Source organism: Oncorhynchus tshawytscha, unplaced genomic scaffold (assembly GCF_018296145.1).
Source record: "Oncorhynchus tshawytscha isolate Ot180627B unplaced genomic scaffold, Otsh_v2.0 Un_contig_4607_pilon_pilon, whole genome shotgun sequence".
Lineage (NCBI taxonomy): Eukaryota > Metazoa > Chordata > Actinopteri > Salmoniformes > Salmonidae > Oncorhynchus > Oncorhynchus tshawytscha.
In genome coordinates, this window is record NW_024608391.1 from 1 (window position 1) to 25,000 (window position 25,000).

General features: G+C 46.6%; 2 protein-coding genes across 2 annotated transcripts in view; one reads left to right on the top strand and one right to left on the bottom strand.

The window, feature by feature from the left end:
* Window positions 1-868: 868 nt before the first annotated feature.
* LOC112263867 (lysM and putative peptidoglycan-binding domain-containing protein 2-like) lies at window positions 869-15,433 on the top strand. The gene is made up of 3 exons (XM_042313102.1): window positions 869-1,397; window positions 2,324-2,676; window positions 14,229-15,433. Exons 1-3 carry the CDS (start codon window positions 1,146-1,148, stop codon window positions 14,278-14,280), a joined length of 657 nt encoding a protein of 218 aa, XP_042169036.1. The 5' UTR covers window positions 869-1,145; the 3' UTR covers window positions 14,281-15,433.
* A 515-nt stretch (window positions 15,434-15,948) lies between these two features.
* LOC121843494 (secretogranin-3-like) overlaps window positions 15,949-25,000 on the bottom strand; it is a gene marked incomplete at its 5' end in the record, with an annotated part of 21,353 nt that continues 12,301 nt past the window's right edge. Inside the window, one exon of the mRNA XM_042313105.1 lies at window positions 15,949-18,151. Within this exon, the coding sequence (XP_042169039.1) occupies window positions 18,033-18,151 (119 nt within the window). The remainder of the gene's footprint in view (window positions 18,152-25,000) is intronic.

A 25,000-nucleotide genomic window follows, 5' to 3' on the forward strand; every position in this document is an offset into this window, starting at 1 on the left:
AATCTCTATTGATGGAAAAAGTACAAAAACAAGATAGCACATCTTAAGTTCTTCTTAAAAATCCAGTCAATAAGAATTTGATATGTAAAACTTGTGGTGGTCACTGGGTTTGTCCTCTCTCTCTGTCTCTCTCTGTCTCTCTCTCTCTTTCTCTCTCTCTTTCTCTCTCTCTCTCTCTCTCTCTCTCTCTCTCTCTCTCACAAGTTTCAAAAGAATAGACACATTTCAAATATTACAGCTATTTACAGTGTTGTAATAGTTAATAGTCAATTCAATTGAAGAGGCTTTTTTGGCATGGAAAACATATGTTTACATTGTCAAAGCAAGTGAAATGAATAAACAAAAGTGAAATAATTACACACACTCACAAGGAATCACATTGGTGACGTGGGTTGTTGAATGTTCTTTCCACATGAAGATGATTTCTCCCTACCTCTACGTCCCCCCTCCCCCCTCTGGTCGTTGTTACATTCCACAGACACACAGCTCACAGGGACATGAAACTTACCATGAAGGATGACCAGGCAATATCAACAGCCCCAGGCTGGTAGGTGGGCCCACAAACCACTGTTGTGTCCTTGAGCAAGGCACTTAACCCCAAAATTGCTCTCCATCCATGGGATGCTATTCTAATCAAATCGACAATAAAGTACATATTCACTCTATTTCACAATGGTTTGGTGTGAACATATATTTTTAAAGTGGGCTGACATTATTTTTTATCAGATAGGCCTACTGTAAAACAACATCTGCATTGTTGGGCCCTAGCTAGCAGTATGCCAGAACTGTGCTCTGAATGACACTGGTGACGTCACAAGCTTGGAGCGGAAAAGACACGCTGGAGTGCGTATCCAATTGCATTGCCCCAAATTCACACGGAGCGTTTCACGTTGTTGTTTTTTTACGTCTGCGACGTAAGTAAAGTCACGACTGTCTGTCTGTTGCATCAAACAGCGAACGGCTCGGTTTTGCCTGACCTGAAATATGCCACATTCACACAGGATCGACATGTGTCACCAAACTAGAAATGGCAATCTTCCCGCAGCCTGACTGATTAAGCTAGCCAGCCACTTGGCTACCTCCTAGCCCAGGTTAGCTGAGTGCAGTCGGCGCATCACGAACCAACAAGCAGCTACCGAGAGAAGATGGCGGAGTACTCGCCTGTCCTGCCGATGAGGGATGGTGGAGCGAGGTTTGGTATCGGACAGCCCATCTTTCCCCGGTCCCGGTCCGGTTCAGAGTCCGACAGTGAACTGTCTCAGAGTCTGGCCCGAACCAAGATCCGCTCTTACGGGAGTACGGCTAGCGTCGCGGCTTCTCTCGGCGAGAAATACATAGAGCATCGGGTCACAGACAGCGACACTTTGCAGGGCATAGCCCTCAAATACGAAGTAACGGTAAGGTTATTATTACCGGCACACACACACGTCTTGTGTGAATGTCTTGTGTGTTATGGTTGTGGATATTAAAATGTGAAATCTCATTCACCGCGCATTTGTTTTGATCAACTGTCATGCATGCGAGCATTTTTGGGACCACCTATTTGCTACGCTGTCATATCATGGTCGCGTGTATAATAAAACCAGGGCTTGCAAGATTAACCTAGCATAGATCTCCTACACGATTAAATTATTCTTAGATCCAAACATTTATTACTTACTCTCATGATACCTGAATGCAACGGACGGACTGGGCAGGCTTCGAACCAGAAACTTCAGTATCAGATTTCATCCCATTCAAGGCCTGAGCGTCCCTGCTCCACATTAGCTACATTGTTACTGTTACATTGTTGCATTAACAACATGGTCATCATGACTCATAACAGAATGTTGGCTACACAAAGGTTCATGTGATCTTGTGTGAGCAACTTCAGCCACATGCAGTGTTTGGCATTCCTCTTTTCCATCTCTGAAGCTCACTGTCACTGATGACCACTGTGGACTACTCCAGTCCTGAAGGAGCAGAGTGTGCTGGCTTTCCTTTCATCTGGTGTGTCAGTGTTGTGGTGAAACAGACGCTTGCACACACTGTGTCCCTCCAGGACTGGAGTAGCCCCTCCCAGCCCTGGGGGCTTCTAGGAATGTCTGTCTTCCTGAAGATCTGAGTACATTGCTCATCTCTCACCCAATAAGAACATGTGTTACTACCTACATTTCTATCAGTATTGATACTGTTGTTACTGTCTTGTGTTATTACAATCTTGTTAGTATTGCTATTTATGTTATGGCTGCTTTGTGACTGCAGTTATTAGTACTGATGTTATTGTTTTGTTATACCATGTTATTAATGTGTTATTACTGTTATGTCACACATATGATTCCAGATGGAGCAGATCAAGAGGACTAACAAGATGTTCAGTAATGACTGTATCTTCCTGCGTAACACCCTCAACATCCCTGTGGTCTCAGAGAAGACCTCTCCCCCCTTCAACGGCCTGTCTCTAGAGTCCCCCGACGGAGATCCCCAGGACCAGGACTTCAACCCCCTTTGTGTGGGGCAGGACAGGGACACTGAGGAGGACCCCTCGTCACCTCTGGCCCCTGGGGATAAGGACAGTAGTAGTTATAAACGGCCCCAGCCGGAAGAGCTGTCGGCTCAAGACTTCCTGCACAGACTGGACTTGCAGATTAAACAGTCAAAGCAGGCAGCACGCAGGCTCAAAGAAGAGGAAGTGAGGTAAGAGTTGGACTACGCCAATATGGTGATGGCCAGTCACATGGGTTTCGTCCAAAATGGCACCTCAGTCCATATTTACTACATTACTTTTTGGCATGTGCACACTAACGCACGCACTCTCTCCACACACACACGCACACATACTATTTAAGTTAGAGGAACTGCCAAGTCAGTCCTGAGTCACGCTGGCAGCAGCTGTGGTCTCTCCCTGGCTTTACCAGGGGCTGTGTCCACAAAGTGTCTCAGAGTAGGAGTGCTGATCTAGGATCAGTTTAGCCTTTTAGATCACAGGGAATAAGGCTTACCATATGCTTCCCAGTTGAAACAGTTCCTGCATATATTGTGACTACATGTTGTATCATTTTGGTTAGTTTTGGTGTTCTGCAGCCTTTTTTCCGTCTGTTTGAGCACACAGCGTTTTTTCTTCTGTAGCTGAAGTCTACGATCCTTCGTCGGTGATTGGTCAGCAGTGCGGATTCTAGGGGTAGGGTCCGTCTAGTGGAGTAGGGTCTCTCTAGTGGAGTAGGGTCCGTCTAGTGGAGTAGGGTCCGTCTAGTGGAGTAGGGTCTCTCTAGTGGAGTAGGGTCTCTCTAGTGGAGTAGGGTCTCTAGTGGAGTAGGGTCCGTCTAGTGGAGTAGGGTCCGTCTAGGGGAGTAGGGTCCGTCTAGGGGAGTAGGGTCTCTCTAGTGGAGTAGGGTCTCTCTAGGGTCCGTCTGGGGTAGGGTCCGTCTAGTGGAGTAGGGTCCTCTAGTGGAGTAGGGTCTCTAGTGGAGTAGGGTCCTCTAGTGGGTAGGGTCCTCTAGTGGAGTAGGGTCCTCTAGTGGAGTAGGGTCTCTAGTGGAGTAGGGTCTCTAGTGGAGTAGGGTCTCTAGTGGGGTAGGGTCTCTAGTGGAGTAGGGTCTAGTGGAGTAGGGTCTCTAGTGGAGTAGGGTCTCTCTAGTGGAGTAGGGTCTCTAGTGGAGTAGGGTCTCTCTAGTGGAGTAGGGTCCTCTAGTGGGGTAGGGTCTCCTCTAGTGGGGTAGGGTCCGTCTAGTGGGGTAGGGGTCTAGTGGGGTAGGGTCCGTCTAGTGGGGTAGGGTCCGTCTAGTGGGTAGGGTCCGTCTAGTGGGGTAGGGTAGGGTCCTCTAGTGGAGTAGGGTCCGTCTAGTGGAGTAGGGTCTCTCTAGTGGAGTAGGGTCTCTCTAGTGGAGTAGGGTCCGTCTAGTGGAGTAGGGTCTCTCTAGTGGAGTAGGGTCCGTCTAGTGGAGTAGGGTCTCTCTAGTGGGGTAGGGTCCGTCTAGTGGAGTAGGGTCTCTCTAGTGGAGTAGGGTCTCTCTAGTGGGGTAGGGTCCGTCTAGTGGAGTAGGGTCCGTCTAGTGGAGTAGGGTCCGTCTAGTGGAGTAGGGTCTCTCTAGTGGAGTAGGGTCCGTCTAGTGGAGTAGGGTCTCTCTAGGGGGGCAGGGTCTATTTGGAATTCAGCATAAGTCAGGCCTGAGCTTGTCTCGCTGACTATGGGTGCTGAGACACAGTCATGTCTGTGAAGATCGGCAAGTTGGCTGGCATGTGCACACTAACGCACGCACTCTCTCCACACACACACGCACACATACTATTTAAGTTAGAGGAACTGCCAAGTCAGTCCTGAGTCACGCTGGCAGCAGCTGTGGTCTCTCCCTGGCTTTACCAGGGGCTGTATCCACAAAGTGTCTCAGAGTAGGAGTGCTGATCTAGGATCAGTTTAGCCTTTTAGATCACAGGGAATAAGGCTTACCATATGCTTCCCAGTTGAAACAGTTCCTGCATATATTGTGACTACATGTCGTATCATTTTGGTTAGTTTTGGTGTTCTGCAGCCTTTTTTCCGTCTGTTTGAGCACACAGCGTTTTTTCTTCTGTAGCTGAAGTCTACGATCCTTCGTCGGTGATTGGTCAGCAGTGCGGATTCTTCAATTAAGTGTTTGTTGTCATTCGACGACAGGCAACTAGTTTTCATGCACATTTTGTTCACTTGAGAAATACTGTATCTTAGATGTAAAATTGCGCGACTGAGACCTCTGCAAAAACGTCAACTAAGAAATCTGTAATTAATTTAATCTTAATTCCGACTATTTTGAGGAAGTGTACTTGCTGCTACAGTGTGTGTACTTGCTGCTACAGTGTCTCAAGAGGGACAAACGGTAATATTGATGCTTTTCTTGTTTTTAAAGCGAAGGTATTTTAAGGGAGTATGCAAGAACAGATGTTCACTTGGCCTAGCGGAGTTCTGCTAGGAGCAAACCCAACCTATGTATGTGGACGCCTTTAGATTGCCTGTAGAGGGGAACTGACCCTATAGCACCACGCCTACTCTGAGAACGTTGATACCTACGGCCCCGGAGGGTCGATACCTACGGCCCCGGAGGGTCGATACCTACGGCCCCGGAGGGTCGATACCTACTGCCCCGGAGGGTCGATACCTACTGCCCCGGAGGGTCGATACCTACTGCCCCGGAGGGTCGATACCTACTGCCCCGGAGGGTCGATACCTACCGCCCCGGAGGGTCGATACCTACCGCCCCGGAGGGTCGATACCTACCGCCCCGGGGTCGATACCTACCGCCCCGGGGGGTCGATAGCTACGGCCCCGGGGGGGTCGATACCTACTGCCCCGGGGGGGTCGATAGCTACGGCCCCGGGGGGGTCGATACCTACTGCCCCGGGGGGGTCGATAGCTACGGCCCCGGGGGGGTCGATACCTACTGCCCCGGGGGGGTCGATAGCTACTGCCCCGGGGGGGTCGATACCTACTGCCCCGGGGGGGTCGATACCTACTGCCCCGGGGGGGTCGATACCTACGGCCCCGGGGGGGTCGATACCTACTGCCCCGGGGGGTCGATACCTACTGCCCCGGGGGGGGTCGATAGCTACGGCCCCAGGTCTCTAAGGAGACCATAACCTGATCAACCTACAGCTGGGCAGCATTATGGGTCAGTGCTCTGTGGTTTAACAGCTATGTTACAGGATTTAGAGGAAATGCCATGGTTTCCTTGAAGTGAAACTGGTTTAAACGGGCAATCTGGGATTAGAAAACAACAAGCCGTCACCCTGACACTTGTTTTGGTTAACAGTTGAGGGATGCGGCTGGAGAAATGTAACCACTCTCAAAATGTTTAATACAGAGCTATGGATGAAGGAGAAATCTAGTTTTAATATAGTTTTGACGCTATGGAGTAAAGAAAGCTTTACATGATCTGAGACTTGGTAGTGGAAACTGGGTTAGATGTTCTGCAGCTGAGTACAGTTATAGTTGGTAACAGGCAGTCTGTGCTGTCACTCTGAGACACACACACCTGCTGGTCTAATTGGATTGTGGGTTGCCGTGGTGCCTGAGGGAGTCTGAATAATGGATGAACAATGCTCTGGGAGCAGTATGGTGCTCAGGACACAGCAGCAGGCTGACCTAATCACTAATATCTAATGGTTACGGTGAAAGAGGCTTCCTCTCCTTGTCACCTCCACCTCTCCTTCATCTCCACTTTTCCTTCCTGTCCATCGCTCCTTTCTGTCCACATCCTTCCTGTCCATCTCTCCTTCCTGTCCAACTCTCCTTCCTGTCCATCTCTCTTTTATCTCCACCTCTCCTTCCTGTCTACCTCTTTCCTGTCTACCGCTCCTTCCTGTCCACCTCTCCATCATCTCCACCTCTCCATCATCCCCCTCTCTCCTTCCTGTCTACCTCTTTCCTGTCTACCTCTTTCCTGTCTACCTCTCTTTCCTGTCTACCTCTCTTTCCTGTCTACCTCTCTTTCCTGTCTACCTCTCTTTCCTGTCTACCTCTTTCCTGTCTACCTCTTTCCTGTCTACCTCTTTCCTGTCCACCTCTCCTTCCTGTCTACCTCTCCTTCCTGTCCACCTCTCCTTCCTGTCCACCTCTCCTTCCTGTCCACCTCTCCTTCCTGTCCACCTCTCCTTCTTGTCTACCTCTCCTTCCTGTCTACCTTCCTTTGTCTACCTCTCCTTCCTGTCTACCCTTCATCTCCACCTCTCCTTCCTGTCCACCTCTTTCATCTCTACCTCTCCTTCCTCTCCACCTCTTTCAACTCGACCTCTTTCACCTCGACCTCTCCTTCCTGTCCACGCTCTTTCACCTCCACCTCTCTTTCACCTCGATCTCTCTTTCACCTCCACCTCTCTTTCACCTCCATCTCTCTCACCTCCACCTCCACCTCCATCTCTCTTTCACCTCCATCTCTCTTTCACCTCCATCTCTCTTTCACCTCCACCTGTCTTCCTCACCTCCATCTCTCTTTCACCTCCATCTCTCTTTCACCTCCATCTCTTTCACCTCTTTCACCTCCATCTGTCTTTTCCACTCTTTCACCTCCATCTCTCTTTCACCTCCATCTCTCTTTCACCTCCATCTCTTTCACCTCCACCTGTCTTTCCACCTCCATCTCTCTTTCACCTCCTCTCTTTCACCTCCATCTCTCTTTCACCTCCATCTCTCTTTCACCTCCACTCTCTTTCACCTCCTCTCTCTTTCACCTCCATCTCTCTTTCACCTCCATCTCTCTTTCACCTCCATCTCTCTTTCACCTCCATCTCTCTTTCACCTCCATCTCTCTTTCACCTCCATCTCTCTTTCACCTCCACCTGTCTTTCACCTCCATCTCTCTTTCACCTCCATCTCTCTTTCACCTCCATCTCTCTTTCACCTCCACCTCTCTTTCACCTCCATCTCTTTCACCTCCATCTGTCTTTCACCTCCATCTTTCACCTCCATTTCTTTCACCTCCATCTCTCTTTCCTCTTCACCTCCACCTCTCTTTCACCTCCTCTCTTTCACCTCCATCTCTCTTTCACCTCCACCTCTCTTTCACCTCCATCTCTCTTTCCTCTCCATCTCTCTTTCACCTCCATCTCTTTCCTCTTTCACCTCCATCTCTCTTTTCCATCTCTCTTTCACCTCCACCTCTCTTTCACCTCCTTCACCTCCATCTTTCACCTCCATCTCTCTTTCACCTCCATCTCTCTTTCACCTCCATCTCTCTTTCACCTCCATCTCTTTCACCTCCATCTCTCTTTCACCCTCCACCTCTCTTTCACCTCCATCTCTTTTCACCTCCATCTCTCTTTCACCTCCACCTCTCTTTCCTCTCCATCTCTCTTTCACCTCCATCTCTCTTTCCTCTCCATCTCTCTTTCCTCCACCTGTCTTTTCCCTCCATCTCTCTTTCCTCTCCACCTCTCTTTCACCTCCATCTCTCTTTCCTCTCCACCTCTCTTTCCTCTCCATCCTCTTTCCTCTCCATCTCTCTTTCCTCTCCACCTCTTTCTTTCCTCTCCTCTCCTCTCTTTCCTCTCCATCTCTCTTTCCTCCACCTCTCTTTCCTCTCCACCTCTCTTTCTCTCCACCTCTCTTTCCTCTCCACCTCTCTTTCCTCTCCACCTCTCTTTCCTCTCCATCTCTCTTTCCTCTCCACCTCTCTTTCCTCTCCACCTCTTTCCTCTCCGCCTCTTTCACCTCCATCTCTTTCCTCTCCATCTCTCTTTCACCTCCACCTCTCTTTCCTCTCCATCTCTCTTTCCTCTCCACACCTCTCTTTCCTCTCCACACCTCTCTTTCCTCTCCACACCTCTCTTTCCTCTACACCTCTCTTTCCCTCTCTTTCCTCTCCATCTTTCTTTCCTTCTCCCTCTCTTTCCTCTCCATCTCTCTTTCCTCTCCTCTCTTTCCTCTCCACCTCTCTTTCCTCCTACACCTCTCTTTCTATCTACACCTCTCTTTCCTCTACATCTCTCTTTCCCTCCATCTCTTTAAACCTCTTTCTTTCCTCTTTCCTCTCTCCTTTATCTCCATCTAGGGGGAAAATTTCCTGGGTATCACCTCTCTTTGGGGTTTATCTCCAACCTCTCTTTCCTATTGAGATGCAGCCCCATTCTCTTAGGAGGCCTCACCCTCTCTTTCTATCATTATAGATCTGCCAGGAAAGAGAGATCCTATCTGTCCATTTAATCTGAAAAAACAGTCTAGAAAGGGGAAAATTGCTTGGGTATCAGTTAGAAATGTCAGTGTTGGTAATTTGGGGTTTATCGATCCAAGCTCTACTGTAGACTATTGAGATGCAGCCCTATTAGGTCACATAGGAGGCCTCAACCCTCTGCAGACTGATCTATCAGCTAATGGAGAGAAGATATAGATCTGCCAGGAAAGATGGAAGCTAAGGAGTGATGTATCAGATGGAAGCAAGGACTAAATGAAGTAAGGAGTGAGGATGGAAGAGGAAAGAAAGTCAGATGAAGAGAAAAAGGGGGATGTATGTTTGGAAGGGGCAGAGTGATGGAAGAAGATGGAGAGAAGAGAAGATGGAGTGATGGAGAGAAGGGCTAAGGAGTGATGGATGGAAGAGGAGTGATGGAGAGAAGATGGAAGGGGGGCTGATGGAGGAGATGATGGAGAGGGGCTGGATGGAGAAAGATGGAAGGGGCTAAGGAGTGATGGAAGTGAGAAAGATGGAAGGGGCTAAGGAGTGATGGAGAGAAGATGGAAGGGGATGGAGAGAAGATGGAAGGGGCTGATGTGATGGAGAAGATGGAAGGGGCTAAGGAGTGATGGAGAGAAGATGGAAGGGGCTAAGGAGTGATGGAGAAGAAGATGGAAGGGGCTAAGGAGTGATAAGATGGAAGTGATGGAGAGGGGAAGATGGAAGAAGGGCTAAGGAGTGATGGAGAGAAGATGGAAGGGGCTAAGGAGTGATGGAGAGAAGATGGAAGGGGCTAAGGAGTGATGGAGAGAAGATGGAAGGGGCTAAGGAGTGATGGAGAGAAGATGGAAGGGGCTAAGGAGTGATGGAGAGAAGATGGAAGGGCTAAGTGATGGAGGAAGATGGAAGGGGATGGAGTGATGGAGAGAAGATGGAAGGGGCTAAGGAGTGATGGAGAGAAGATGGAAGGTGGTAAGGAGTGATGGAGAGAAGATGGAAGGCTAAGGAGTGATGGAGAGAAGATGGAAGGGGCTAAGGAGTGATGGAGAGAAGATGGAAGGGGTAAGGAGTGATGGAGAGAAGATGGAAGGTGGTAAGGAGTGATGGAGAGAAGATGGAAGGGTGATGGAGAGAAGATGGAAGGATAAGGAGTGATGGAGAAAAGAAGGGGCTAAGGAGTGATGGAGAGAAGATGGAAGGGGCTAAGGAGTGATGGAGAGAAGATGGAAGGGGCTAAGGAGTGATGGAGAGAAGATGGAAGGGGCTAAGGAGTGATGGAGAAGATGGAAGGGGGTGATGATGGAAGGGGTAAGGAGTGATGGAGAGAAGATGGAAGGTGGCTAAGGAGTGATGGAGAGAAGATGGAAGGGGTAAGGAGTGATGGAGAGAAGATGGAAGGGGCTAAGGAAGTGATGGAGAGAAGATGGAAGGGTGATGGAGAGAAGATGGAAGGGGCTAAGGAGTGATGGAGAGAAGATGGAAGATGGAGAAGATGGAAGGGGCTAAGGAGTGATGGAGAGAAGATGGAAGGGGTAAGGAGTGATGGAAGAAGATGGAAAGGTGATGGAGAGAAGATGGAAGGTGGTAAGGAGTGATGGATGGAAGAAGATGGAAAGGGGCTAAGGAGTGATGGAGAGAAGATGGAAGGGGCTAAGGAGTGATGAGAGAAGATGGAAGGGGCTAAGGAGTGATGGAGAGAAGATGGAAGGTGGTAAGGAGTGATGGAGAGAAGATGGAAGGGGCTAAGGAGTGATGGAGAGAAGATGGAAGGGGTAAGGAGTGATGGAGAGAAGATGGAAGGGGCTAAGGAGTGATGGAGAGAAGATGGAAGGTGGTAAGGAGTGATGGAGAGAAGATGGAAGGGGCTAAGGAGTGATGGAGAGAAGATGGAAGGGGCTAAGGAGTGATGGAGAGAAGATGGAAGGGGCTAAGGAGTGATGGAGAGAAGATGGAAGGGGAGTAAGGATGATGGAGAGAAGATGGAAGGGGCTAAGGAGTGATGGAGAGAAGATGGAAGGGGCTAAGGAGTGATGGAGATGGAAGATGGAAGGGGATGGAGAGAAGATGGAAGGGGCTAAGGAGTGATGGAGAGAAGATGGAAGGGGCTAAGGAGTGATGGAGAGAAGATGGAAGGGGCTAAGGAGTGATGGAGAGAAGATGGAAGGGGCTAAGGAGTGATGGAAGAAGGTGAATGGAGAGAAGATGGAAGGGGCTGATGGAGAGAAGATGGAAGGTGGTAAGGAGTGATGGAGAGAAGATGGAAGGTGGTAAGGAGTGATGGAGAGAAGATGGAAGGGGCTAAGGAGTGAGATGAGAAGATGGAAGGGGTGGTAAGGAGTGATGGAGAGATGGAAGATGGAAGGGGCTAAGGAGTGATGGAGAGAAGGTGGTAAGGAGTGATGGGAGAGAAGATGGAAGGGGCTGATGGGAGAAGATGGAATAAGGAGTGATGGAGAGAAGATGGAAGGGGCTAAGGAGTGATGGAGAGAAGATGGAAGGGGCTAAGGAGTGATGGAGAGAAGATGGAAGGGGCTAAGGAGTGATGGAGAGAAGATGGAAGGGGTAAGGAGTGATGGAGAGAAGATGGAAGGGGGTGATGGAAGAAGATGGAAGGGGCTAAGGAGTGATGGAGAGAAGATGGAAGGGGGCTGAGTGGAGAGAAGATGGAAGGTGGCTAAGGAGTGATGGAGAGAAGATGGAAGGGGCTAAGGAGTGATGGAGAGAAGATGGAAGGGGCTAAGGAGTGATGGAGAGAAGATGGAAGGGGCTAAGGAGATGGAGAGAAGATGGAAGGGGCTAAGGAGTGATGGAGAGAAGATGGAAGGGGCTAAGGAGTGATGGAGAGAAGATGGAAGGGGCTAAGGAGTGATGGAGAGAAGATGGAAGGGGCTAAGGAGTGATGGAGAGAAGATGGAAGGGGCTAAGGAGTGATGGAGAGAAGATGATGGGGGCTGTGATGGAGAGAAGATGGAAGGGCTAAGGAGTGATGGAGAGAAGATGGAAGGGGCTAAGGAGTGATGGAGAGAAGATGGAAGGGGCTAAGGAGTGATGGAGAGAAGATGGAAGGGGAGTGATAAGGAGTGATGGAGAGAAGATGGAAGGGGCTAAGGAGTGATGGAGAGAAGATGGAAGGGGCTAAGGAGTGATGGAGAGAAGATGGAAGGGGCTAAGGAGTGATGGATGGAGGGGAAGATGGAAGAAGATGGAAGGTAAGTGCTAAGGAGTGATGGAGAGAAGATGGAAGATGGGCTAAGGAGTGATGGAGAGAAGATGGAAGGGGCTAAGGAGTGATGGAGAGAAGATGGAAGGGGCTAAGGAGTGATGGATGAAGATGGAAGATGGAAGGGGCTAGTGAGGAGTAAGGAGTGATGGATGAGTGATGGAGAGAAGATGGAAGGGGCTAAGGAGTGATGGAGAGAAGATGGAAGGGGCTAAGGAGTGATGGAGAGAATCTGACCATTTTTTTGTTGTTGTAATAATGACAATTACAACAATACTGAATGAACACTTATATTAACATAATATAATACATCAATAAAATCAATTTAGCCTCAAGTAAATAATGAAACATGTTCAATTTGGTTTAAATAATGCAAAAACAAAGTGTTGGAGAAGAAAGTAAAAGTGCAATATGTGCTATGTAAGAAAGCTAAGGTTTCAGATCCTTGCTCAGAACATGAGAACATATGAAAGTTGGTGGTTCCTTTTAACATGAGTCTTCAATATTCCCAGGTAAGAAGTTTTATGTTGTAGTTATTATAGGAATTATAGGACTATTTCCCTCTATACCATTTGTATTTCATTAACCTTTGACTATTGGATGTTCTTATAGCCACTTTAGTATTGCCAGTGTAACAGTATAGCTTCCGTCCCTCTCCTCGCTCCTCCCTGGGCTCGAACCAGCAACACAACGACAACAGCCACCATCGAAGCAGCGTTACCCATGCGGAGCAAGGGGAACAACCACCCCAAGGCTCAGAGCAAGTGACGTTTGAAACACTATTAGCGCACGCTAACTAGCTAGCCATTTCACTTCGGTTACACCAGCCTCATCTCGGGAGTTGATAGGCTTGAAGTCATAAACAGCGCAATGCTTGACACACAACGAAGAGCTGCTGGCAAAACTCACGAAAGTGCTGTTTGAATGAATGTTTACTGCTTCTGCCTACCACCGCTCAGTCAGATACTTACCGTAATTACTGGACTATTAAGCGCACCTGAATATAAACCGCACCCACTGAATTATTAAAAAATATGTATTTTGTACATAAATAAGCCGCACATGTCTATAAGCTGCAAGTGCCTACCGGTACATTGAAACAAATTAACTTTACACAGCCTTTAAACGAAACACGGCTTGTAACAAAAATAAATAGGCTTTAACGAAACACGGCTTGTAACAAAAATGAAACAGTAGTCTACCAAGAAAGTCATTGGTCACAATCTTCCTCCTCCTGTGCACTGAAACCACTGAAGTCATCTCCTTCGGTGTCGGAGTTGAATAGCCTCAGAATTGCTTTATCCGATGTTGGATCGCTGCCCTCTTCAACACGCAGCAGTCCAGCCTTTCCAAACCCGTTGATGATAGTGGATTTTTTGACAATGCTCCACGCTGTCAGCAGCTCTATTTCCTTTTCCAACAGCCAGATCGATCGCCTTCAACTTGAAAGCTGCATCATATGCATTTCTCCGTGTCTTTGCCATGATGAGGGTGACAAAATGACTACCGTAATCAGAATGATGGGAAGTTTGAGCACGCTCGATTTACGTCACATTATGTGACGGTGCTCAGTTTTTTGGCGGCATGAATCTTGTGAAAGCGGGAAAAATCCATAAATTAACCGTGTCATTGTATAAACCGCGAGGTTCAAAGCGTGGGAAAAAAGTAGCGGCTTATAGTCCGGAAATTACTGTAGATACTTGTATGCTTGTTTGTTCAGTCAGATTATATGCAACGCAGGACACGCTAGATAATATCTAGTAATATCATCAACCATGTGTAGTTAACTAGTGATTATGATTGATTGGTTTTTATTAGATAAATTTAATGCTAGCTAGCAACTTACCTTGGCTTACTGCATTCGCGTAACAGGCAGTCTCCTTGTGGAGTGCAACGAGAGAGAGGCAGGTCGTTATTGCGTTGGACTAGTTAACTGTAAGGTTGCAAGATTGGATCCCCCGAGCCGACAAGGTGAAAATCTGTCGTTCTGCCCCTGAACAAGGCAATTATGGATGTATATATATTTTTTTTTAGAGGCAAGTCAGTTAAGAACAAATTCTTATTTTCAATAACAGTGGGTTAACTGCCTGTTCAGGGGCAGAACGACAGATTTGTACTTTGTCAGCTCAGGGATTCGAACTTGCAACCTTCCGGTTATTAGTCCAACGCTCTAACTACTAGGCTACCCTGCGTGTGTGCGTGCGTGCGTGCGTGCGCATGTGTGTGTGGATGAGTGTATATCTGTGAGTGTGGATGAGTGTATATCAGTGTGAGTGTGGATGAGTGTATATCTGTGGGCGTGAGTGGATGAGGTGCGGAAAGTCTGCATGTGGTCAGTCCCGTTTAAGTGTGTTGGTGTGTGCTAACGTGTGTGTTCTATTTGTTCACAGGGACAGTGAAGAGGAATACACACTTCCTGTTTCATCATACCAGGAGATCTAAAGGACACGTTTACCTGAAGCCCTGATTAACACCCATCCACCCATCAATCCTTCCTACCTTTCTCTTCCTGTATCTCTCTTTTACCAAACCATCACACTGTCATGTCTAAGTGTTTCAACTGAGGATTCATCCTTTGCCTTTTTAATATTAGTGTCATTATCATACGTTTTATTATTAGTATTCTTCTGGTTTTGTACTGTTCAACTGCTGTCAATCATCTGAACAGCAGGTAGTCTGTTACTATGACACTCATCCACTCACTACAAGTCTACATGCTGCTGCTGTACAGAATAACTCTCTGGTCTGTGTATACCACACACACACATACACAGGAAACACACAGGTGTGTGTGTGTTTGGGGGATTAGTTCGATACTGGCTTTTACCCTAACTCTGATGATCCAATCCCTCCTAGAATAGCATCAGTCCACCAGATGGATGGAGAAGCCTCCAGTATTACCTCCTCTTCCTCCTCCTCTCTTTTCCTCCTCTCCTCCTCTTTTCCTCCTCCTCTCCTCCTCCTCCTCTCCTTCTCTTCTCTTCCTCCTCTTCCACTCCTCTCTACTTCCTCCTCTTTTCCTCCTCCTCTTCCTCCTCTACTAGGCTGCTTCCATAATGGCAGCCTATTTATACCCCACATTGACTGCATCCCAAATGGCTCCCTATTCCCTATGTAGTGCACTACTTTTGACCAGGGCCCGTAGGGTTTTGGTCAAGAGTAGTGTATAACATAGAGAATAGGGTGCCATTTTGGATGTATCCCTCGACTGAATTCTCAACCAGAAGCTGTGGATGGGAGGGGTGCTGAAGCTGTGGATGGGAGGGGTGCTGAAGCTGTGGATGGGAGGGGTGCTGAAGCTGTGGATGGGAGGGGTGCTGAAGCTGTGGATGGGAGGGGTGCTGAAGCTGTGGATGGGAGGGGTGCTGAAGCTGTGGATGGGAGGGGTGCTGAAGCTGTGGATGGGAGGGGTGGTGGTGTTTTGTTTACCTGTTTTGAAGCATTCATTGGTGACATAAAAGGAAAGCTCTGTTTGAAGTGTGAATGTGCTGTTGTTTTTAAGTGTGTGAAATACTGTACAAATGAAACCATGGCTGAGATTTAATGTGCTTTTTCTTCTTGATTTGAGGATGAATAAATGCAACTTTAAAACAGACTTCTCTTGGTTGCCTACTTGTTTTTGTTGATGATAAATGTTGTTGTACATCTTACTGAGTTCCGCTCCTCTAGTCTCGTGTGGCATCCTTCCAAATCTCATCTTGTTGACTGGACGATAAGGTGAGAAGCCTGGGCCTCTGAGGCTACCCACCCCTCTGATAGTTGAATGTTTCAAGAAAGAAGAGTTGAACAGCTTCATGTGTTTCCGTAGGATCAGAGAGGATAGATGTCACTATACGGGGAATCATCTGGAATGTGACTCAATATTCAAAGTTATGAGCATCAGCTCTCTCTCTCCATCAATAACCATATTGGCTGAAAACCCTGCCTCTTAATGTCAGGTAGCAACATGAGGAACTACATTGTCTCACACAAAGTTTGCATCCCAAATAGCACCCTATTCCACATTAAGGCCCATAAGGCTCTGGTCAGAAGTCGTGCACTTTATAGGGAATAGGGTGCTATTTGGGATGAAGCCTTTGATATTCTCTTTATCGGAGTCAACTACACATTAAGAAAGGCAATGTTTTAATTGCTTTTACATTTTTGGAAAAAACATCACAAATATTTACATTTAAAAATACTTAATTTTGTGTCTCTAGAGTGGTAGTATACATGTTAAATATACTGAGACATATTGAAGCTGGGGACAGATCTAGGATCAGCTTGTCCTCACACAATCCTAACCTTTACCATTAGTGGGGAAAATATACAACTGATCCACGATCAGCATCTAGAGGCAACTTCCCACTACTACCCATTTTGCAGAAATCAGATAGAGGGAAATGACACAAACAGGGCCCCCTGGAGGGCCCCAAAGGAGTTACCCCAGAACGAAGAGAAGAGGAAGGACATACAGGGCTGAAATGATACTGGACAACACAACTGTTTTTGGTTGAGTTAAAAGCCTTAATACAATAGATTTTACATTGATGCTGGATTGAAAAAATAAGAATTAGAATATGATAGGACAGATTACATAGAATGAATACATTTAGATATATGTGTACTTGTTGCAAAAGTCTATTGCAAAGACATACATATTACCTGCAATTGATGAGAAAGCTAAAGTTGGAACTCTACTATCAGACCTATCTCTGTGCCAAATGGCACCCTACTTCCTATATAGTGCACTATTTTTAACCAGAGCCCTATGGGGCCTAGTCAAAAATAATGCACTAAATATGGAATAGTATGCCATTTGGGACACATCCTTTCCACTAGGCACAGACATCAATTCAACGTCTATTCCAAATTGGTTCAACGTAATGACGTGGAAACAACGTTGAGTCAACCAGTGTGTGTCCATTGGGATGGTTGAACACTCATTCCCCCTCAGTAGGTCAACATTTCACTCCTCAAGGTAGTCAAAGCTGTCGTCTAGTAAGTAGATCAGTCAGTCAATTGATTTGACAGAATAACTATTGAATTTCCCAATCGAGTCAGTGCCATTCAGTGACATCGGACTATTGAATTTCCCCTTCCCAATCGAGTCAGTGCCATTCAGTGACATCGGACTATTGAATTTCCCCTTCCCAATCGAGTCAGTGCCATTCAGTGACATCGGACTATTGAATTTCCCCTTCCCAATCGAGTCAGTGCCATTCAGTGACATCGGACTATTGAATTTCCCCTTCCTAATCGAGTCAGTGCCATTCAGTGACATCGGACTATTGAATTTCCCCTTCCTAATCGAGTCAGTGCCATTCAGTGACATCGGACTATTGAATTTCCCCTTCCCAATCGAGTCAGTGCCATTCAGTGACATCGGACTATTGAATTTCCCTTCCCAATCGAGTCAGTGCCATTCAGTGACATCGGACTATTGAATTTCCCCTTCCTAATCGAGTCAGTGCCATTCAGTGACATCGGACTATTGAATTTCCCCTTCCCAATCGAGTCAGTGCCATTCAGTGACATCGGACTATTGAATTTCCCCTTCCCAATCGAGTCAGTGCCATTCAGTGACATCGGACTATTGAATTTCCCCTTCCCAATCGAGTCAGTGCCATTCAGTGACATCGGACTATTGAATTTCCCCTTCCTAATCGAGTCAGTGCCATTCAGTGACATCGGACTATTGAATTTCCCCTTCCCAATCGAGTCAGTGCCATTCAGTGACATCGGACTATTGCTGATTGTTTTCTAGCAGTATAGTTGAATATATACTTTCAGTGATAATATTACCATTATTGCATTCCAGCTTTCTGGAAATGTCAAATACAATATGTTTTTGCCTAAATGGTTTATTTTTAATACATAAAGGTCATACCTTTCATCTCATAGAGGCCGAATCCTAACTTGAGATCCACTCGCTTTACTCAAACTTTCACACCAAACTCCCACTGACATCAAGGTAAGAATTCACACAAAAATCAGACAGTTACTTTCTGGGATCATCATGTCAAGTTTGGATTCTGCTCATTGTGAGTGAGTCGTAAAGCCAGGAGTTTTTCCAAACCATGTTTCCAGAACAGGAACAACTCTAGGCCCTATTCATAGGTTTATCAATCGTCATACATTTCCAGTGGGTTTTTTGAAGGTTGGTCGTAGGTGTTTGAAGGTTGGTTGTTGGTTATTTTAAGGTTGGTTGAAGGTTACAGGCTGCCGTAGATCCTCTTGATGGTCTCTCCCTCACCCTTCTCGATGATGCCCTTGTCAATGTAGGAGTCCACTTGTTGGTCCATGAAGTCCCTCAATTTGGACAGGTCGTAATCTGGAATAAAATACACAAGAATAGAGACAGATTACAATCTAATCTGGAAAAATGTGAACGAGGATTGTGTAAATCCTGAAACTAAACGTAGGCTGAAAATAATTAGCATGTCACATCATAGGAAAAGACACTGCATTCACACAGATTTGTCCGAAGTGCACAGTTCGGTTTTGACATCTTAAACCCAAATATATCATACTTTAACTATAACAATGATTTATTGATTTAAATGGTTATGCAACATCATGAGTAGGCTCTGGCCATCGTCTTTCAGTTTGAAAAAGTGTATTTCTACTGGTGTGGTGTTTAAGCAGCCGTAGATGAGAGACAGGTGCTTTCACAACAAGTAGTTCTGTTGGTGTTCAAACAATCATTTATCTGACAAAGGATCAGCATCCTATCAAGTTACTATAGAATACACATGTAAGTGTACATAGAAGGGGTGGGAGCTGGGAGGAGGGAGGACAAGTGTGGAGGAGGGAGGAGGAGTGTGGAGGAGGGAGGAGGAGTGTGGAGGAGAGAGGAGGAGTGTGGAGGAGAGAGGAGGAGTGTGGAGGAGAGAGGAGGAGTGTGGAGGAGGAAGGAGGAGTGTGGAGGAGGAAGGAGGAGGGTGGAGGAGTGTGGAGGAGGGAGGAGGAGTGTGGAGGAGGGAGGAGGAGGTGTGGAGGAGAGAGGAGGAGTGTGGAGGAGAGAGGAGGAGTGTGGAGGAGGAAGGAGGAGTGTGGAGGAGAGAGGAGGAGTATGGAGGAGGGAGGAGGAGTGTGGAGGAGTGTGGAGGAGGGAGGAGGAGTGTGGAGGAGAGAGGAGGAGTGTGGAGGAAGGAGGAGGAGTGTGGAGGAGTGTGGAGTGTGGAGAAGGAGTTTGGAGGAGGGAGGAGGAGTGTGGAGGAGAAAGGAGGACTGTGGAGGAGGGAGGAGGAGTGTGGAGGAGGGAGGAGGACTCTGGATGAGTGTGGAGGAGGGAGGAGGACTGTGGAGGAGGGAGGAATGTGGAGGAGGGAGGAGGGAGGAGGAGTGTGGAGGAGGGAGGAGTGTGGAGGAGGGAGGAGGAGTGTGGAGGAAGGAAGAGTGTGGAGGAGGGAGGAGGAGTGTGGAGGAGAAAGGAGGAGTGTAGAGGAGGGAGGGAGGAGGAGTGTGGAGGAGGGAGGAGTGTGGAGGAGGGAGGAGGGAGGGAGGAGTGTGGAGGAGGAAGGAGGAGTGTGGAGGAGTGAGGAGTGTGGAGGAGTGAGGAGGAGGTTGTGATAATGATGGTGATATGGAGTCAAGCAGAGAGAACAGTCCATCTGTTCCTCTAGCTACAGTATGTACTGACAGAGAAGTGTCCATCTGTTCCTCTAGTTACAGTATGTACTGACAGAGAAGTGTCCATCTGTTCCCCTGGCTACAGTATGTACTGACAGAGAAGTGTCCATTTGTTCCTCTAGCTACAGTATGTACTGACAGAGAAGTGTCCATCTGTTCCCCTGGCTACAGTATGTACTGACAGAGAAGTGTCCATCTGTTCCTCTAGTTACAGTATGTACTGACAGAGAAGTGTCCATCTGTTCCTCTAGCTACAGTATGTACTGACAGAGAAGTGTCCATCTGTTCCTCTAGCTACAGTATGTACTGACAGAGAAGTGTCCATCTGTTCCTCTAGTTACAGTATGTACTGACAGAGAAGTGTCCATCTGTTCCCCTGGCTACAGTATGTACTGACAGAGAAGTGTCCATCTGTTCCTCTAGCTACAGTATGTACTGACAGAGAAGTGTCCATCTGTTCCTCTAGCTACAGTATGTACTGACAGAGAAGTGTCCATCTGTTCCTCTAGCTACAGTATGTACTGACAGAGAAGTGTCCATCTGTTCCTCTAGCTACAGTATGTACTGACAGAGAAGTGTCCATCTGTTCCTCTAGCTACAGTATGTACTGACAGAGAAGTGTCCATCTGTTCCTCTAGCTACAGTATGTACTGACAGAGAAGTGTCCATCTGTTCCCCTGGCTACAGTATGTACTGACAGAGAAGTGTCCATTTGTTCCTCTAGCTACAGTATGTACTGACAGAGAAGTGTCCATCTGTTCCTCTAGCTACAGTATGTACTGACAGAGAAGTGTCCATCTGTTCCTCTAGCTACAGTATGTACAGACAGAGAAGTGTCCATCTGTTCCTCTAGTTACAGTATGTACTGACAGAGAAGTGTCCATCTGTTCCTCTAGCTACAGTATGTACTGACAGAGAAGTGTCCATCTGTTCCTCTAGCTACAGTATGTACTGACAGAGAAGTGTCCATCTGTTCCTCTAGCTACAGTATGTACTGACAGAGAAGTGTCCATCTGTTCCTCTAGCTACAGTATGTACTGACAGAGAAGTGTCCATCTGTTCCCCTGGCTACAGTATGTACTGACAGAGAAGTGTCCATCTGTTCCTCTAGCTACAGTATGTACTGACAGAGAAGTGTCCATCTGTTCCCCTGGCTACAGTATGTACTGACAGAGAAGTGTCCATTTGTTCCTCTAGCTACAGTATGTACTGACAGAGAAGTGTCCATCTGTTCCTCTAGCTACAGTATGTACTGACAGAGAAGTGTCCATCTGTTCCTCTAGCTACAGTATGTACTGACAGAGAAGTGTCCATCTGTTCCTCTAGCTACAGTATGTACAGACAGAGAGCCACCCTGTACCAATGCCTAGAACAAACACAACACACATGTACGCTAGCATGCACATACAGTACACACACACACACACACATCTCTAATGGAAGGAGCTGGGCCAGGGTAAATACAGTAAGTGGTGTGTTTCCCAGGCAACCACTCTGTTTCCATGACTGTGTAATGTTGTCTCCCAGCTGTATTGAACAGAGAGAGACAGACGGAGAGAGAGAGAGAGAGAAACAGAGAGAGAGCGGGAGAGAGGGAGGGAGAGAGAGAGAAACAGAGAGAGGGAGAGAGGGATAGAGAGAGAAACAGAGAGGGAGAGAGGGAGAGAAACAGAGAGGGAGAGAGAGAGAGAAACATAGAGAGGGGGAGAGAGAGAGAGAAACAGAGAGGGAGAGAGGGAGAGAAACAGAGAGAGGGAGAGAGAGAGAAACAGAGAGAGGGAGAAAAACAGAGAGAAGGAGAGAGGGAGAGAGGGAGAGAGAGGGAGAGAGAGAGAGACAAAACAAACCTAATGGGTTTTAAATAAAAGCCTGCGTTGAGCTGATATTTCCATAATTCATTATAATGTCACTCAGTAAATTGTGTTTACAATATACAAATGATACAGAAACAGATCAGAACATCCTCTCTAATATCTGTGGCTAATCTAAATGCTCTCTTATACACTATAGGCTGCTTTCCCAGACACAGATTAAGCCTGGTCCTGGACTAAAAATGACTTCAATGGAGAATCTCCATTGAAGTCCAGACCTGGGCCAGCCTTCAGCTGCTTGGGAAACAGGGCCTGAACAAACCGTTCCCTTCACATTACAAACCGTTCCCTACACATTACAATCTGTTCCCTACACATTATAAACTGTTCCCTACACATTACAATCTGTTCCCTACACATTACAAACTGTTCCCTACACATTACAATCTGTTCCCTACACATTACAAACCATTCCCTACACATTACAAACCGTTCCCTACACATTACAAACTGTTCCCTACACATTACAAACTGTTCCCTACACATTACAATCCATTCCCTACACATTACAAACCGTTCCCTACACATTACAATCCATTCCCTACACATTACAAACCATTCCCTACACATTACAAACCATTCCCTACACATTACAAACCATTCCCTACACATTACAAACCGTTCCATACACATTACAAACCATTCCCTACACATTACAAACCATTCCCTACACATTACAAACCATTCCCTACACATTACAAACCATTCCCTACACATTACAAACCATTCCCTACACATTACAAACCGTTCCCTACACATTACAAACTGTTCACGGGACTTTTGAGTGACTTCACATCTCATTTCCATAAGTGATCATATCTGAGTGAATAGATCTTCTGGTGAATAACCCAACAGTGTCAGTACCTGAGGAAAGCTCACTGGCATACTCAAACAGGAAGTGGAACCTGTTTCCTACTGTGTGTGTGTGTGTGATAGTGTGTGTTTTCCTCTATGAGTAGCTCCATGTTGACAGGGTCCTGACTCCCTCTATTACCTCCCCATCAGATGTCTCCTCTCTGCCATCAGTAAGGACGAGAGGCCCCTCTCTTCCCAGACACCCACCGGACTGCCTGACTGGCATACTAATCAACCACAATGGGTACAGAGAGGAGACCTGCACTCCACACACACACAGTGGCAATGCCCTACGTAGGGCAGGTGGGACGAGGCCCCACCAAAATAACAGAGATTTTCATGCAATTCTGTTATTTCATGTCACAACAATAAACTGCATCATATCAGTTAGAAAACAATTTTATGGGCCTCCTGACTGGCGAGGCGGTCTAAGGCACTGCATCGCAGTGCTAGATGCATCACTACAGACCCGGATTCGAGGTTATATCACAACCGGCGGTGATCGGGAGTCCCATGGGGCGGTGCACAATTGGCCCAGCGTCATCCGGGTTAGGGAGGGTTTGGCTGGGGGGCTTTACTTGGCTCATCGCGGCGCTCTAGCGACTCCTTGTGTTGGGCCAGGCACCTGCAGACTGACCTCAGTCATCAGTTGAATGGTGTTTCCTCCGACACATTGGTGCGGCTGGCTTCCAGGTTAAGTGGGCGGGTGTTAAGAAGTGTAGTTTGGCGCGTTATGTTTCAGAGGACGCATGACTCGACATTCACCTCCCGAGCCTGTTGGGGAGTTGTAGCGATGAGACAAGATTGGGGAGAAAAGGGGGGTAACATATACAGTGCCTTGCGAAAGTATTCGGCCCCCTTGAACTTTGCGACCTTTTGCCACATTTCAGGCTTCAAACATAAAGATATAAAACTGTATTTTTTGTGAAGAATCAACAACAAGTGGGACACAATCATGAAGTGGAATGACATTTATTGGATATTTCAAACTTTTTAACAAATCAAAAACTGAAAAATTGGGCGTGCAAAATTATTCAGCCCCCTTAAGTTAATACTTTGTAGCGCCACCTTTTGCTGCGATTACAGCTGTAAGTCGCTTGGGGTATGTCTCTATCAGTTTTGCACATCGAGAGACTGAATTTTTTCCCATTCCTCCTTGCAAAACAGCTCGAGCTCAGTGAGGTTGGATGGAGAGCATTTGTGAACAGCAGTTTTCAGTTCTTTCCACAGATTCTCGATTGGATTCAGGTCTGGACTTTGACTTGGCCATTCTAACACCTGGATATGTTTATTTTTGAACCATTCCATTGTAGATTTTGCTTTATGTTTTGGATCATTGTCTTGTTGGAAGACAAATCTCCGTCCCAGTCTCAGGTCTTTTGCAGACTCCATCAGGTTTTCTTCCAGAATGGTCCTGTATTTGGCTCCATCCATCTTCCCATCAATTTTAACCATCTTCCCTGTGCCTGCTGAAGAAAAGCAGGCCCAAACCATGATGCTGCCACCACCATGTTTGACAGTGGGGATGGTGTGTTCAGGGTGATGAGCTGTGTTGCTTTTACGCCAATCATAACATTTTGCATTGTTGCCAAAAAGTTGTGGCAAACTTTAAACAACACTTTTTATGGATATCTTTAAGAAATGGCTGTCTTCTTGCCACTCTTCCATAAAGGCCAGATTTGTGCAATATACGACTGATTGTTGTCCTATGGACAGAGTCTCCCACCTCAGCTGTAGATCTCTGCAGTTCATCCAGAGTGATCATGGGCCTCTTGGCTGCATCTCTGATCAGTCTTCTCCTTGTATGAGCTGAAAGTTTAGAGAGACGGCCAGGTCTTGGTAGATTTGTAGTGGTCTGATACTCCTTCCATTTCAATATTATCGCTTGCACAGTGCTCCTTGGGATGTTTAAAGCTTGGGAAATATTTTTGTATCCAAATCCGGCTTTAAACTTATTCACAACAGTATCTCGGACCTGCCTGGTGTGTTCCTTGTTCTTCATGATGCTCTCTGCGCTTTTAACGGACCTCTGAGACTATCACAGTGCAGGTGCATTTATACGGAGACTTGATTACACACAGGTGGATTGTATTTATCATCATTAGTCATTTAGGTCAACATTGGATCATTCAGAGATCCTCACTGAACTTCTGGAGAGAGTTTGCTGCACTGAAAGTAAAGGGGCTGAATAATTTTGCACGCCCAATTTTTCAGTTTTTGATTTGTTAAAAAAGTTTGAAATATCCAATAAATGTCGTTCCACTTCATGATTGTGTCCCACTTGTTGTTGATTCTTCACAAAAAAATACAGTTTTATATCTTTATGTTTGAAGCCTGAAATGTGGCAAAAGGTCGCAAAGTTCAAGGGGGCCGAATACTTTCGCAAGGCACTGTATATATATTTTTTTAATCGCTTGATCTAATAAAGCATACACTGTTACTTTCCCATGTATTGTCACTTTCCCATGTATTGTCACTTTCCCATGTATTGTCACTTTCCCATGTATTGTCACTTTCCCATTGTATTGTTACTTTCCCATTGTATTGTTACTTTCCCATTGTATTGTTACTTTCCCATGTATTGTTACTTTCCCATGTATTGTTACTTTCCCATGTATTGTTACTTTCCCATTGTATTGTCACTTTCCCGTTGTATTGTCACTTTCCCATGTATTGTTACTTTCCCATTGTATTGTCACTTTCCCATTGTATTGTCACTTTCCCATTGTATTGTCACTTTCCCATGTATTGTCACTTTCCCATGTATTGTTACTTTCCCATGTATTGTTACTTTCCCATGTATTGTCACTTTCCCATTGTAT